Raw genomic sequence first — 15091 nt, forward strand, 5'->3', positions numbered from 1 at the left:
ACAGAGAGGAGAGTACCTGGTTTGCATGATGGGATGTAACTACATTATCTCCTTGCATGACTCTTTCTGGAAAAAGTATTTCTAGTTCAGTGGTTCCCACTCTTTACTCTGAGCAAAGGTAAAAAAACGTCTGCTGCAGAAGTCACCCATCTCTGATATATCCAGCCACTATATTCATCTCTCAGATGTTTGAAAATAATTCCCAGTGCTGTTGGGGAGAAAGAATCTGAGAGCTGAATTGTTCTTTAGCCAGGAAGCTTTCCAGCCAAACTGTCTGCACTGCTTCTGCCTTCCTCTTTTTATGGTGCTCTGTATCTACCTCAGAATTAAGGTATTCTATTGCTGGGACTCTGCTTCAAAGACAAAGGTGTTAGGAAAATTTTTATTCCACCACAAGGGAGAGGATGCAATAGCATGCAAGACAAGTAATGACGGTGTATCCAAGCTAGTTCAAGAAAATACTCAACACTTTTATCAGCATGTTTGGGATGCATTTGAATCCTCCCGTTTTCTGGAATTGTGCTGGAAGTCAGGAATCACACTTTATTGAATGTGAGGAAGCCAAATGAAGTGGGACAGCTGTCCCAAGGGGAGGAAGAGCAACCGGCATCAGTAGAAGGAGTCTGAAAGGCAAGCAGCAGTACATGAACCTGTGGGTGGGAACCACTGTCCTAACCACTCTCATGAAGGATGATGTGATCTGCGCATGCTTCATACTTGGAGACTGAGCCATGCGCATGCTGGTTTATGGAAGGAGATTGTGTCATGAGAACAAACGCTTCCTAAGTCTTTTTAAAAAGCACAATGAAAACAAAAACCCCAGCAGACCCAGATTTCATGGCTTGGAAATGAGAATAAAGTCCATTTTTTCTCTGATGACAGCTAGTCATTATCTGGAAAGAAGCTTGGGTTTTGTTTTATTTTGTTTTGTATACAACATACTGTTTTATTTTATTATGTGAATCTGATGAATAATTTTCTGATGAGTCTACTGCTCTGGCTGCCTAGATATGAACACAATTGTCTATATTTATTGCATAAATGTACTGTTATGAATCTGAATGTTACTTTAAGGGTTAATCATCAGGATTGAATTGATGTGGAAGGTTTCAGCTTAGCTAACTTTAGCTTAGACTAGAGACATGCTTTTTAAATGTTTTCTCATTGGGATCTTTCTGTAGTCAATAACAAGAGACAAGTTCCCCCAGCTTTAAACTCATCCTGGAATGAAAAGAAGCTGAACTTTACTCTGTAGGCTGCTAACTTCCCACTGGCTATAGATAGGAGTTTAAAGATTAACCTTAGACAAGATGTTTAACTTTTTGAACAACTTAAGACAGATCAGATGAGTTTTAGCTCCTGAACCTAAGATGCTCAAGGAACAGTCTTGGGAAAACAGTTTATTCCTAAACTGATACTGACCCTTTCCTGCAGGTCTGATCCCTACAGATCCTTGCAATGCACTTTATGCCTCTTTTTCTTTTGGTAAGGAAGGCAGTTATTACAGGAGTTTTGGGGGACAAATTTCGAGAGAGCTGGATGTGTTTTTTGAAGGACTATGGAAGTTTCTGGAGAAAAAGTGAGAGGCTACATGTGCTAACAACTCTTTTCTTCTAATATAGTATTAAACTCCTTTTATAAAAAAAGAGGAATCCTCTCTCACACCTATTTTTCTGCTTTGTCATTCAGGTTCTCTGCCTTAAACAAATTCTTCTCTTGAGAGCTTCTCTATAGCGTTACTAAACCAAATCTTGTGACATTTAATATGTTGCTAGAAGCCAATATGTAGTATGTGATTACTTCTTGTCTTTGAGGAAATCACCTCATAATTGGAAATCTAGCAGTTTCACTGCTAGATTTCATCCTTCTAGGAACTTCTTTCTTATCCTGGAAAGTCCTTCCAGAAGCTCTTGAAGGAAGTCGTTCAATCTTGAAATCCTGAAAAACAGATGGACTACAGTCTCCCTTTCATTTAGGATTCATCTATCATTGGTGACCTGCTAATCCCCCACCAGGAAAAGCTGATCTCTAGTTGTACATAATTTTTTTTCAGACCTAGGGAAATATTTCATTTTATTATCACTGAATAGATCTACTAATCCTAAAACTACTTCAGTTTCTTCCTTCTTATAGCTTATTTCACAATCTCCTTCAGTCTACAAAGATCATTATCATACCAAACATGCTTTATTGCTCTGTCTTTTTTTTCTTCACACTGAAGATCTTACAAGCTCACTCTCTCTAACATCTTTTAACACTCAGCTAGATTTTTGGTGCATTTCTTTGCATTAAAAACTTTTTCAGTGATGTGCCAATATTCCAGACTCCACCATCCTTCTCAAAATTAATTCCTCCTTCAAACTTTGGTTTTATTAATATTGAGACATGAGAACTTCTTTTCCCTACTTTATCACCAAAAAAACACAGACAACACATTCAGTTGACTTTTAATTCCTCACCTTTATTTTTTATTTTATTTCAAAACATGCTCACTAGCTGTTGTCTTCTCCTGTATATATTTTGACTGTATATGCTAGATAAGTGCTTGAAGAATCCAGATTTCACAGAAATAAATACCATGGAGTTGAGACATCTATCTTGTAAAGAACTACTGCTGTCAGACATGGCCTCTGAAAGAACAGAAAAGTTATAGTGTTGCAGAAAGATCTCACAGGATTCTCCCTGTCTTAGTTAGAACAAAACCCACTTGTTGGGATCCTGCACTCACTATCACTTCAGCCTTTAGAGCAGCTTGGTGGATCAAAGTTTCAACCCAAAAGCTAGTACTACGGAAAATATTTTTTAAACAAGTGCTTGAGACTGAACATCGAATCACAAAATCATTTTGGTTGGAAAAGACCTTTAAGATCCTTGAGGACAACCATAAAGCTAACCCTCCCCTAAGTCCTGTCCCTAAATACCTCATCTACACATCTTTTAAACACCTCCAGTGATGGTGACTCCACCACTGCCCTGGGCAGCCTGTTCCAATGCCCAACAAACCTTTCTGGGAAGAAATATTTCCTAATATCCAATCTAAACCTCTACTGGTGCAACCTGAGGCTATTTCATCTTGTCCTATCTCTTGTTACTTGTGAGAAGAGACCAACCCCCTCCATGCTACAACCTCCTTTCAGGTAGTTGTGGACAGTGATAAGGTCTTCCCTCAGCCTCCTTTTCTCCAGGCTGAACATCCCCAGTTCTCTCAACTGCTCCTCATAGGACAGGTTTTCTAGAGCCTTCACCAGCTTAATTGCCCTACATATTCTGTGGTGACTAGTTTGCCACAGATATCAATAAGCAACATCTCATATTTTTCTACCGGGTTTTTTTCTCCATATGTGTCTGCACTTTGTATATTTCCTCCCCCGCCATGAATTCATCAAGAAATTACATTACAGCAAAGTCTGCGTAAAATTAATAACACTTATTTAGACTGTTTTAATGTCATAGGACACCTCAATTTCTAGAATAGTGGGAGATGACTGAAAGTGAATGGTGGAGAGAACTGGATACTTTGCCCTACCATGTACCTGCTAATTGCTTGGCAATACCTTTGTAGTGTTTTCCTGATAATTTATTTGATTCACAGCACATCTGACTTTCTTTTACTGCTGGCTATGCACATGAATTACTCATTTAATAGTATGTCAAAGTTAAAGAAAGCACTGAACAGGGAAGGCCAAGCACCCTGGTCATTAGACAGTATAACTGCCTAAGTAGTGGTGTTTCTCTTCTTAACAATAAATCTAATGCTTCAGGCATGCCACTGGAGCTGAAGCACTGTGATATGTTATGTAGAGAGGATAGCAAGACCCTCTGGTAACATTTTCAACATTGATACAAAAAATGTTCATAAAAAGCAGTTAATTATCTGTGGAGCTTAGCTGTTGCTTATAACGACATTGATGTATTATGGTAGCCCCAGCAGTGTCCTTGTGTACAAAACATTTCTTCAGCCCATTATATACTTAAAGCATCATGAAAACAAGTGAAAATTGTACAAAGGAGGAAAATGATTACTTTTGCTTATTTTGTAGCCAAAAGCTGGGTCTCTTGGATCGGGTTCGTGGTACCAATACTAAAGGAAAGCTATTTACCCCTCTGAATGTAGATGCCATTGAAGAAAGTCCTTCAAAAGAGCCTAAGAATGTTGTCTTGAATAATAAGGAGCGTTTTCGCACTGCATTCCGAATGAAAGCGTACGCTTTTTGGCAAAGCTCAGAAGGTAGTCCATCTGTGTTGATTTATTTCTATCCATCCCCCATTTTCCCCATTTTGCTTTTTTCCTCTGTGTCTTCTGTTGAAGGTTTGTGACTTTTCTAGGCCATGCATGGCCCATCCCTTGTTTTACGTGTCACATTTGTGGAAGCTCCAGGAAATGAATGCTGGAGTCCAGACAACACAATGCTTGAAATGAGACACTAGCTCTCCAAAACCCAGCAAATGATGTGGGATATAGCCAGTGATGAAATCAATCTATTTGAGCTGGAACAAGAAGACACGCTGGAAAGTGAATCTATAATATATCCCCCCAAAAAAGCACATGCTATGTTAAGGTAGCTCCTTGCTAGACTGCATCCAGTCCTGCACTAGCCTGTGTCCAGGTACTAGAAATACCTCCTCACTGCAATCTCTTAAAACCTTGTTTTATTAAGTCAACAGCTGCTTCCTTCCCACTCCCCCTGAGCCTGCTGCCCCTCAGCAGATGTCCATTGGGTGTTCACGCAACACAAGAGAGTGTTTTTCCTCTCAGCTTCCCTAGGCATACATTTTCCTCTTATTGTCTATAGTGTCTCAAGGGTTTCTAAAGAACAATTTCACCTTTATTGTGCCAGCTGGCATCAGTGCATGCTGGGCAGACTACCATAGGTGCAGTTTGAGTGTTCACACCACGAAATTGTTTATTCTCTTCCACAAAGATACGTGAGATCCAAGTAGTGGAAGTGGGATGGCTACTTGGCCTGTGTCTTCTGAACCTGCTTTAGCCTTACATAAAATAATCTTGGTGAAGATTTGTAATTATAAAAGCTCCTAAAAGTGGGAACTTCTAAATCCATTGGAAAGGAAGAAAAGCTCCCAAGTTTCAGAAATTCTGGAATCTGAGAGGAGATCCCTCAAATAATCTTACAGTTGTCCCAGCAGAATTATAAAATCCTTTTCATGACCTGACCAGAGAAAGAAGAACCTGCAAGAGAGGTTCCTTTACTAAATTACACTTACATTATGTAGTGCCTTAGTCAGCCAGACCTTGCCTCTATATATTGTGTGGTCAGATGTTCATATAGACTCTTTTTTGACCTGATTTGTAGATGCAGGAACAGGAGAACCTGTAGCAGAAGAAAGAGGCGACAGTAGCGACTTCCTTATGGAAGATATGATCCCCACATTCAAGACAGCCATCCGAGCTGTCAGGTAAATGTCTCTGATGCTCCTCAATGCTTTCCTTTGGCTCTGAATGCTTATGCTTCAGGAAATCACATTACAATATTGCTACATGTTGATTCATTGTTACTGTTACTGCTTTTAAAAAAATATAATAGATGAGATAATTCTAGATGTGCTGAAAAGCGTGAGACAGACCCTGTTTAAAGTACTCTGAAAATATGCAGGAAGGAAATTTTTTCAGTAACATTAACCATGTAATTTTTGCAAGATACTCCATAAATATGTTTATTATAAAATAAGATTGTATACAGTTCCTCATTAAAATATGCTATATAGTATCTTGCTCAATTTAGTGACTGTAGTATTATGTAAAACTGGAATTTTCACTTCATAACAAACTCTGATCTGACTCAGCTCTTTTTTATTCAGAATTCTATGAGTGTGCAATATACTTTCCAGTTGTCATATTTTAATAGATACTGAGTCTCTATTTCAGCAGTCTTCAGCTTGTGACATGTGTCATCTCTATTTGCATATGACAAGAGATATTCCCTAGGGTTAGAAAACTACTAGTAAGGCTTGATGATGTGTTTAGCACATCAAGCACATAGAATTCATCCACTGACGTTGTTGCTCCTCCACTCAGTATTTTTTACTTTCTTCTCCCAAAAAAATGTCCCCATAGGAAAACACTCTGCTTTCATTGAAATTGCTTTTTATTCCAGAAGTTGCTAAGTTCTGGGCCAGGTATTACTACTTTCCAAGTGAAAAACTGCAAGTCTAAAGTGCCCTAAAATTATCTTCTCAGAAAAGCTTCACAGAAGACGATTATAAGTGCATAAGTATATACTTACATGTATAGAACCCTATTATATATTCTTCTAGTTCTTTTCCAGTTGATTGCAGGAGAACCAGTCAGAAAAAGCTCCAAGTTTTCTCAAGCCTGCTGGAAGCCACGTTCCACAGGCTTTGCTCATATTACCCATGTCTGCTTCCCTAATACGGGAAGTTTGTCCTCCACAGTTTTCCTTTTTCTTTCCCTGATACCCGCTGGCTTTTAAACGCAGATGATACATCTGTGCTGTTTTGCAGCCCCACCTCCATGGGACATGCTATTTTACCTTTATAAAAATTCCTTTCCTATATCGTGTCCCAGTCTAATTAACTCATGCAATTTCCCTTTAAACTCAATCAGGTTTGTTTTTTTTTTTTTCTTCCTCTTGTATAGTTTACCCCAAACCTGAATGTTAATGGGTAGTAATTCTTTCACACAAAACCACTTAATGGGTTTTCAGGGTCATGATCAAGGAGATTTTAAATTGAAATTGCTAACAGCATAATTCCTATTTTTCATTTATGCTTCTTTTAAAGTATAGTTTCTGTGTTATCATATATCACTTGGCTATAATAGGCATAGGTATAATTTTGAAATCTGGAAAGATTTATAAGCAACAGAGTTAAAAAGTCAAAAGCCCATAAAAAGTCATAATGGAGTTACCATTACTAAGTGACTGCTTATACAGATTTTTAAAACATTTTAAAAAAACACCAACTTTGAATAAAAACCAGATCAGAATCTTAACAGATGTCAGCAGTTCCCAAAGTCAGACCAATAAGAACATGGAGACTCTACTGAGAAAGCAAACCCTCAGATCTGGCCAGCACTGGTCTTTGTTATAAGAATTCTGTTATTGATTACTAGGGCATTTTATAATAATAGTAATCATAATAGCAATTTTATTATTATTGCTATTGTTGTTGTTATTATTATTATTACAAAAACAACAATAATGTTATTCTGCTGTTTTTTCAAGAAAATTCAGACAGTTCTAATGCTTTTTCTTTTCTCCACAACTTGAACTGCTTCTGACTTCTTAACTTCTACATTACTAGCTAATTAACATTTCTTATCCAAAAGTTTCCCAGGTGCAAAATGAAAACCAAGCTGAAAATGATTCAGCATTCTATATACTTTAAATGAGCTTTATAATGGCTGAAGCAGAAAAAAGAAGCTTCAGCTTCACAGCTTCAAAATCTCCTGTGACTTGCTCAAAATCAAATTCCACATATGATTTTGTAGCTTTGAACCATTTCTAGTTATGGTGATAGCACTGAAAAAGACATTTTGTGTGCATAATTCATTTTAGCCTATTATATGCAAATTATATAAACTACTAAATACAGATGTGGTATGATATTAGAGATTCTCTGATTATGTTTTATTGCCTTGTTTTGAAATAACATGCTCGATTTCCAAACCTCCAGCGCATTTATCAATTATTCTGTAAAACTGCAAGTTATCATTATGGAATTTACATATGATGTTAGTAATTTTTCTGTTTATTATGCAGAATACTACAGTTTCGTCTCTATAAAAAAAAATTCAAGGAGACTTTGAGGCCTTACGATGTAAAGGATGTGATAGAGCAATACTCAGCAGGGCATCTTGATATGCTTTCCAGAATAAAATATCTTCAGGCAAGGTAAGAATCCTTTGGTAAAGGTGGAAATTGTATAGCTGGCAAAATAAAAGCATAATTGACATATTGTATTTGCTTACAAGACCATCCAGAAGCTTTGTCTTTGCATAGTGTAGCTGGTCAAGAAGAAAGCCTTTTCCCCAAAGAATAAAGGCAAGTGAGCAGCTAGCAGCAGAAGACACCACTGGCTCATATTTAGAACACGTACATTGGAGTAAAAAGTTTTGTGGATTTTCTTGACCATTGCCTTATTTGATTAGGGCTGTTTCTTTCTTTCTCCCTTTTTTGTGGGTGATAAATAAAAGCAATAGTTGCTCAACATAGAGCATTTATTTGGGCTATATTCTCTGCTGACCTATGCCTGGTGAAACATGTCATCGAAGACCAAAAACACATCAGCAAAAACCCTTTTACATCTTCTTCGCTTAACTGTAAATTGACCTATATGAAAAAAAATAAAAATAATAGGAATTTCAGACCTTTATGACTGTTCAGGTGCAACCTGAACCCACAGTTGTTTTCTCACAGGAGTGGTTCATCCTGATATGCTTTTGAGGCATGCCTACAAAAATTTGTGCTGCTTGCATCTTGAGTCATGTGTGCAGGTCACAGCTTGAGCTAGTAACCTTGTCTGGGGTTGACTGCATGTGTTTATGTGCATGTAAGCGTATTATAATAGTTCAGTCTCAGCACAGCGCTGGTCACATTTCATGAGCCCCACCCCGGTCACTGAACAAAATGTCATGTAGAGATACCCTTGATTTCTCTCAAGAATGGGCTGAGCAAGTGCAACTCTTGCTGCACATTTGTACCTTATCTAGACTTACCTTGACTTCTCAAGGCTTCTCTGGTTCTTCTGCTAAACTTCGTAGTTTCTTATTTCAAAGTGCTTTTCCATGTACTGGGCTATCTCATTTTCATGTATATAACATGTCTGGTTCCTACCTCAGTACTATTTCTCTAGAAAAGCTGCTCTCTCTAATTGTATACCACAAACCACCACTGTTATTCTATAAAACGAGCTCTGCATTACATGAGCTTAAGTTTCAATGCAGAAATATCTTTTTGAACTCAGAAAGTTGAGGAAGGCTCTGCATCTATGGTGGGGTCTACACACACCTTATACTGGACATCCTTCCTTTACCTCAGACTGAAGTGTTTGGTGATTTTGGACAACAGAGCACATCTCAGATACCCGCTGGGCTCCTAGCAGCAATAAAGGTGTCTGATGTGATTAGGCCCATCTCATGTAGTGGTTATGGCAGAACTTTGTGTGAGGAAGACACATCCTAGGTGAGTCAGGGCAAGAATCACAGAACAGATTCAGCACTGCCATGTTTAGCTCAACAATATTCTGTCCCAGTATAAAGAATCACCAGTAGCATAAAAATCACAAAATTTCAACAACCATTTTGCCCATATACAGGGAAGAACTTTTAGAGGTCTTTGGAGAAAATACATAATTCTGGCAAAACATGTGAGGTTCCTGTTGTAGTTAACAGAGAGATAGTCAACATAATTAATGGCCTTGATGGCACAATTCATCCCCTGCTTAAAACAAACACCTTCATTTAATCAGTTGAATCTCCCTTACTCTCCCTCAAATTTTCTTCGCTATGTGACTAGATCTCCACTGATTCTAGTCAGACAAAAGCAGGCAGGTGAGACCTGCTCGTTGTGTCTATGAATAGCAAGATGTCATAGGAGTTTGATTAGGCATTGATTGATGGCCTAGCAATGCTTGGGTGCCCAGCAGATATCTAGCTAGCTTTATGAGGTTTGCCTTGAGTTTTTTAAGTTCCACTTTCAAAACTCTGCGGAGCTCTGTCACGGAGGCACCCCGAGGTTAGTTTAAGGGACAACAGGGTCCAAAACAACTTTTATTAAACTGGTGAGAAACGGGGTTTTAGCACTCCAAAAGTGACTTAAATACAGGTTTGGATATCAGTTGAGGAAAATTATTAAGGGGCAGCAACTAATACAACAGGCGGTCCACAGAGCACATGGCTTCACCCAAAGCAATGCCGGAGCCGTCCCTGAGTCTGGGACAAATACACACTTGCCTGAACACAGTGTGGGATTATTTTTAAAGAGATACACGTACTCATAGTGAGTACGGAAAGTTAGTACAATCGCGATTGTGCGAGGGTAAATTTATAATACACTCACAATCCTGCGAGGGTTAATTTACTTACACGCGCAAATGTGCATGGAATATTACACGTGTTTATGTGGAAGCACGGGAGGAAAATACACCCGCGATTATGCGAAGATTAATTTTACACGTGCTCATATTGAGCACGGAAAGTTACACGTGCAAATGTGCACGGAAAGTATAAATATACTCGCAATCCTGTGAGAAGTTTTACTCACACCCGTGGCGGCACGGCAAGCGGAGTCTCCATCCCGGGGGGGCTCTCGGCGGCAGCATCTTGCTCGTGCTCTGAGAGACCCGTGACAATGGGCAGCGTCTGGATGAGAGTTCCTTTTTTTACATTGGCTGATCAGATCTGACTGTGGGCATTCCAGAAGCTTCTCTGCACCCCCACACTGGCTGTGGGTGCCCCTGAAGCCTCCAAACATCCCCCACACTGGCCGCAGGTGCCCAGTGGCTCAGTGGCACCTCGGCACTCCCTTCTCCAATGGCCCTGGCCAGGGTGCTCTGGGGCCAAACAAAAGAAGCTGTTAGCCTCAAACAGCAGGGAGAGAGGGAGATGTGTCTATTCCTTCCATACTGAAGGAGGGAGGGGGAGAGAGGGGGGTTTGCATCCTGCCACAGGCTCCATGAAGCCATGCAATGCACCTGCATGGATTGTCTCGTAATACAAATAACTGCTCTGTGAACTTAAGCTGCCTGATATCTGGTCAGTTTGGTGTGTAAGCTGAATGATCAGAGGCTTGCTTGCACCTGAACAGTTGGATATGCCAAATGAAAGAATATATTGACATAGTAAAAGAGTACAATTAAATAGGCTGGAGCCTTCCAAACAACCCTTTTGGTTTTGTTCCAGATAAAATGTCAAGTAGGATTCCTTATAAAACTTCATCTATAGTTCTATACTCAAACCAGATGAATAATTAGTAAAGATTTTTAAATTACTGATATTTAGGCACAAGAAGTGCTAAAAAGTCATTGGTTTAGTAAGGGTATCAAGAATTGCCATCTTTTGCCAAATTCAGATTTTCAATGTCCAACAAAAAACCTTATGAGTTTCTCCTGACATTTTTAGGAGCAGCTGTTATTTGAGCTTTTTTGGCAATCACATTAATTAGTTCCATTGAAGGAAATGAAGTCATGTGTTTCAAATGTCAGAGTTTGGAAACAGCTAGATAATTACTTTATTACCATGAAATTACCAGGTAATTACAGTTCAGTGTATTGATTGTGAACCCAGAACAGAACAAACACATCATGACCCTCAATATATTATGAAACCAAAACATGCTTCCGTTTTGAATCTTTGCTGTAGTTTGCTGCAGAGTCGCATAGTGTTTTCTATCATGTTTTAGCATTTAGAGATGGATTTATGCAGTTACACTTTTCTTTTTTTTCAGAGTAGATATGATTTTTACACCTGGACCTCCATCTACTCCCAAGCATAAGAAATCCCAAAAGGGAGGAGCTTTTTCTTACCCTTCACAGCAGTCTCCCAGGTGAATTTTTTATGCTTAGTATTTTTCACAGATCAAAACAGAAATAAAAAAAGTTCTTTCATGCCAATAAGTATGTCCTTCATTCAGCCAGTGCACTGTTATAGTGATGATACTGAGACGATATTTTGCTACGACACATACATGTGTAAATGTTGAGCCAGAAAGATACTGGGTTCCCTAAGAACAGTGTATGATGGAAATCCAGGCTTAATGGCTTCTAATCATCTAGCTCAGCTTCTCCATGGTTTGGTTGCCAATGTGCTAAATTTCTAACATTCAACTAGTAAACCCAGCTAAAAACTCAATAAAAATCACCCATAATTCCAGTTATTTTCCTGAAGTTAAAAAAGTTTAATTTTAACACCCCCTTGCCCTCAAATGGCAAGCACAGAATTTTAATTTTAATAATGTTACTTTTGAATCAATGATTGGTGAGAATTATTGAAAGTAAATTGCAATACCAGGTTTCTGGGTGTGAAAATTACAGCACATTATTGTATCACCGCATTCCTGATAGCAAGAATTGAATAACAAATTACATTTCTTCTGGTATTTACAACTATCAATCTGTCAATAAATACCACACAAGACCATCAACAATCTGTCCCAAAAGCTGTTATGGTTGCTTAAAAGAAAAATAATCCTATAGAAATTAAATTACCTTAGCTCTACGTGGTTTATCCACCCAGTGAAAAGTCTAAAAGCATGTGAATGTGGAGACAGAGACCTGTATGTATGGAAGAGGCAATGCTCATTTGGGAAAAAAAGCAGATTGCAAAACATGAATGAGCCCTTATTATCAGTAACCCCATGTATATAATCTGACATGTTTTATAATTTCTACTTTAGTAAGAGACATTCACAGCTACATCTTTAATTTTGGTAGAAAGAGAAGAACAGGACCTGTTAAAACAAACGTTTTATGGGTATATTTGTTCTGAATCATGTTAAAGAACAAGTGTTTAGAAATTGTTTTTCTAGACTTTGACATAGTCTGTGGAAAAGTGTAGAAAAGCATAGTTGTATAAATGTAATTTTATGACTGTATAAATAGTCCTAAAATTACATTTGGCCCTTTGAAGGCAACTGTGAGGCAGATGTGCCCCCCGGTGAAAATGCGTTTGACACCCCTGCACTATCTAGACTATTTCAACATTTTTCACAAACCTGAAACTATTCCACCAATTCTGAGATTAATTTCACTTTCATTCTGAAATTTTTGTTCATTTTTGTTTTTCCTGCATCTTTATCTTAGGTTTTTTACCAAAATAATTTTAAATTAAAAATCAGGAATATATATTTTTAGAAATGCGTTGGAATCACATTGAATAGACTTTCAATCCACCTTTTATGATAAATAACTAGATTCAGCTTTTTCTTAAATCTTATTCTAAGGAGCTATATGAAGATACCACCAAGATGTTACTTCTGTTTTCTGGTATAAATTACTTACTGTGATACAAAGAAAAAATGAACACTAATAGAGTTGTTAATTCTTTATAGAAATGATCCATATGTAGCCAAAGCATCTACAGCAGACACTGAAGACCAAAGTATGATGGGCAAATTCGTTAAAGTTGAACGGCAGGTATGTAATTTCATGGCATTGATGCAGGCTTAGGCGTTTGTACAGAAATGATGAAGCTACATAGATTCTGTATGAATATTTGTCTGACCTAAGCAGATCTGTACTGTTGATGAACAAGACTAACACAGAATTTGTACTAATGATCACAAAATTATGCTGTAAGTTTTTAATTAAAGAATTTAATTAATTGAGAAGTGTGCATTTTGAAACCTGTTGAATGAAAATCATTATATATGGCAGCAAGACTCAAACCATGATGTTTAGATGGGACTTTTTTACTCCCTTAAATTCCATACTCATCACATCTGGCATTTTGCTGTGAGTACCACCTTCTTTTGCAGATCCTGACACTGAAAGGTATTGCTTCCACAGGTATTTGGTGCCCTCTTTGTTCATCCAAAGCTGTTGCTTAGCAAGTCAAGACATTCTTGTTTTTAAATACGTAACTAGGTAACATCGAGGCTTGTGGCATTGATTCACAGCAATTCTTTTCATGGAATGCAAATGTTCAGGGACAAAGTACAATCAAAAGAGAAAGATAATTAGTCCTGGTATTTAACCCTGTAGGACTATTAAAAAGTTAGACAATAGGTCTGTATACAAAGATAATTCCATCTGTTGTATTTTGGTGATAATGATTTGTCGTATGGTGTCAAGACTTTGGTCATAACATTGTAGACTGCTGTTGGGTGCTGGACTGACAAATATCCGGCAATGCTTAGATTTTATTTGGCACAGTTCATAGTGACTGATCTTCTTAATCCAAGGCAATTAGAGGATAAACTGACATCTACTGCAGTCCAGCTTCCACTGGAAAGTCATGTTTATCCTATAATTGCCTTCATGACCAGTAATGATGACAGCACACCATTGCTGGGGTTAGTGCACCTATGGAAGCACTGACTCTTGTGTTGAACAACTGACTTGAAACAATCTCACAACATTGGTATTTTTCAGGTTAATGACATGGGGAAGAAACTGGATTTTCTTGTTGATATGCATATGCATCATATGGAACAGCTCCAAATACAAGTCACTGAGATAAGTCCATTGAAAGAAACTGCTTCTCCTGCAAAGGAGAAGAGAGAAGAAAACAAATATTCTGAATTAAAAACAATAATATATAAATACACTGGGCAATGCCATGAAACTCCTTACAATTTCCAGCAAGTTCCAGTCAACAAAGTCAGTCCTTATGGTTTCTCAGCACATGGTCATATGACTCATTCACAACCTTTATCAATAGGTGGGCAAAACTCTGGCAAAGTGCAAGCCACACCTTCCTCAACTTCATATGCAGAAAGGCCAACAGTTTTGCCTATATTCACTTTAATGGACTCCCAGATCAGCTACCACTCTCAAGGAGACCTACAAAGCCCTTACTCAGATAAGGTGTCTCCAAGGCAGAGAAGGAGCTTAACAAGAGACAGTGATACTCCATTATCCCTTCTCTCCGTCAACCATGAGGAACTTGAGCGCTCCCCAAGTGGCTTTAGTATCTCCCAAGACAGAGACGACTTCCCGTTTGGCCCCAACGGGGGATCAGCGTGGATGAGAGAGAAACGCTACCTAGCAGAGGGGGAAACGGACACAGACACCGACCCTTTTACACCGAGTGGCTCCATGCCTTTGTCTTCTACAGGAGATGGGATTTCAGATTCAATATGGACCCCTTCAAATAAGCCAGTTTAAAAGTGCGTGTGGGGGCAGTCACTGGTTGACTTCTCCATGTAATGTAAGCATACTTTGTATATCTCACTTACTCTACACCCAAAGCTTACTAGTTCAAAACACCAATTGCTGCATAAGATGCATGTGATATTAGTGCTAGTCATTCTGCACCATTTCATACAATTTACTAATGCAGTTTTTTTCATGCTACCAAAACTAAGGAGCTTAGTTTTGAGCATGGTTTGCATGACTTTACCCTATATAAATGGTACAGCTGATTTCTTCTATGATACATATCTATCTGATACTC

At 38.3% G+C, this 15091-nt stretch overlaps 1 protein-coding gene across 2 annotated transcripts in view; it reads left to right on the plus strand.

Moving 5' to 3' along the window:
- KCNQ3 (potassium voltage-gated channel subfamily Q member 3) overlaps positions 1-14802 on the plus strand; it is a gene marked incomplete at both ends in the record, with an annotated part of 207723 nt that extends 192921 nt beyond the window's left edge. For both annotated transcript variants that reach the window (XM_080339371.1, XM_080339372.1), the window contains 6 exons: positions 4041-4228; positions 5313-5415; positions 7740-7871; positions 11424-11522; positions 13026-13110; positions 14068-14802. In XM_080339371.1, the coding sequence (XP_080195497.1) occupies positions 4041-4228; positions 5313-5415; positions 7740-7871; positions 11424-11522; positions 13026-13110; positions 14068-14802 (1342 nt within the window). The remainder of the gene's footprint in view (positions 1-4040; positions 4229-5312; positions 5416-7739; positions 7872-11423; positions 11523-13025; positions 13111-14067) is intronic.
- Positions 14803-15091: the final 289 nt, after the last annotated feature.

This window comes from Nesoenas mayeri (genome assembly GCF_963082525.1).
Source record: "Nesoenas mayeri genome assembly, chromosome: 2".
NCBI classification, from domain to species: Eukaryota; Metazoa; Chordata; class Aves; order Columbiformes; family Columbidae; genus Nesoenas; species Nesoenas mayeri.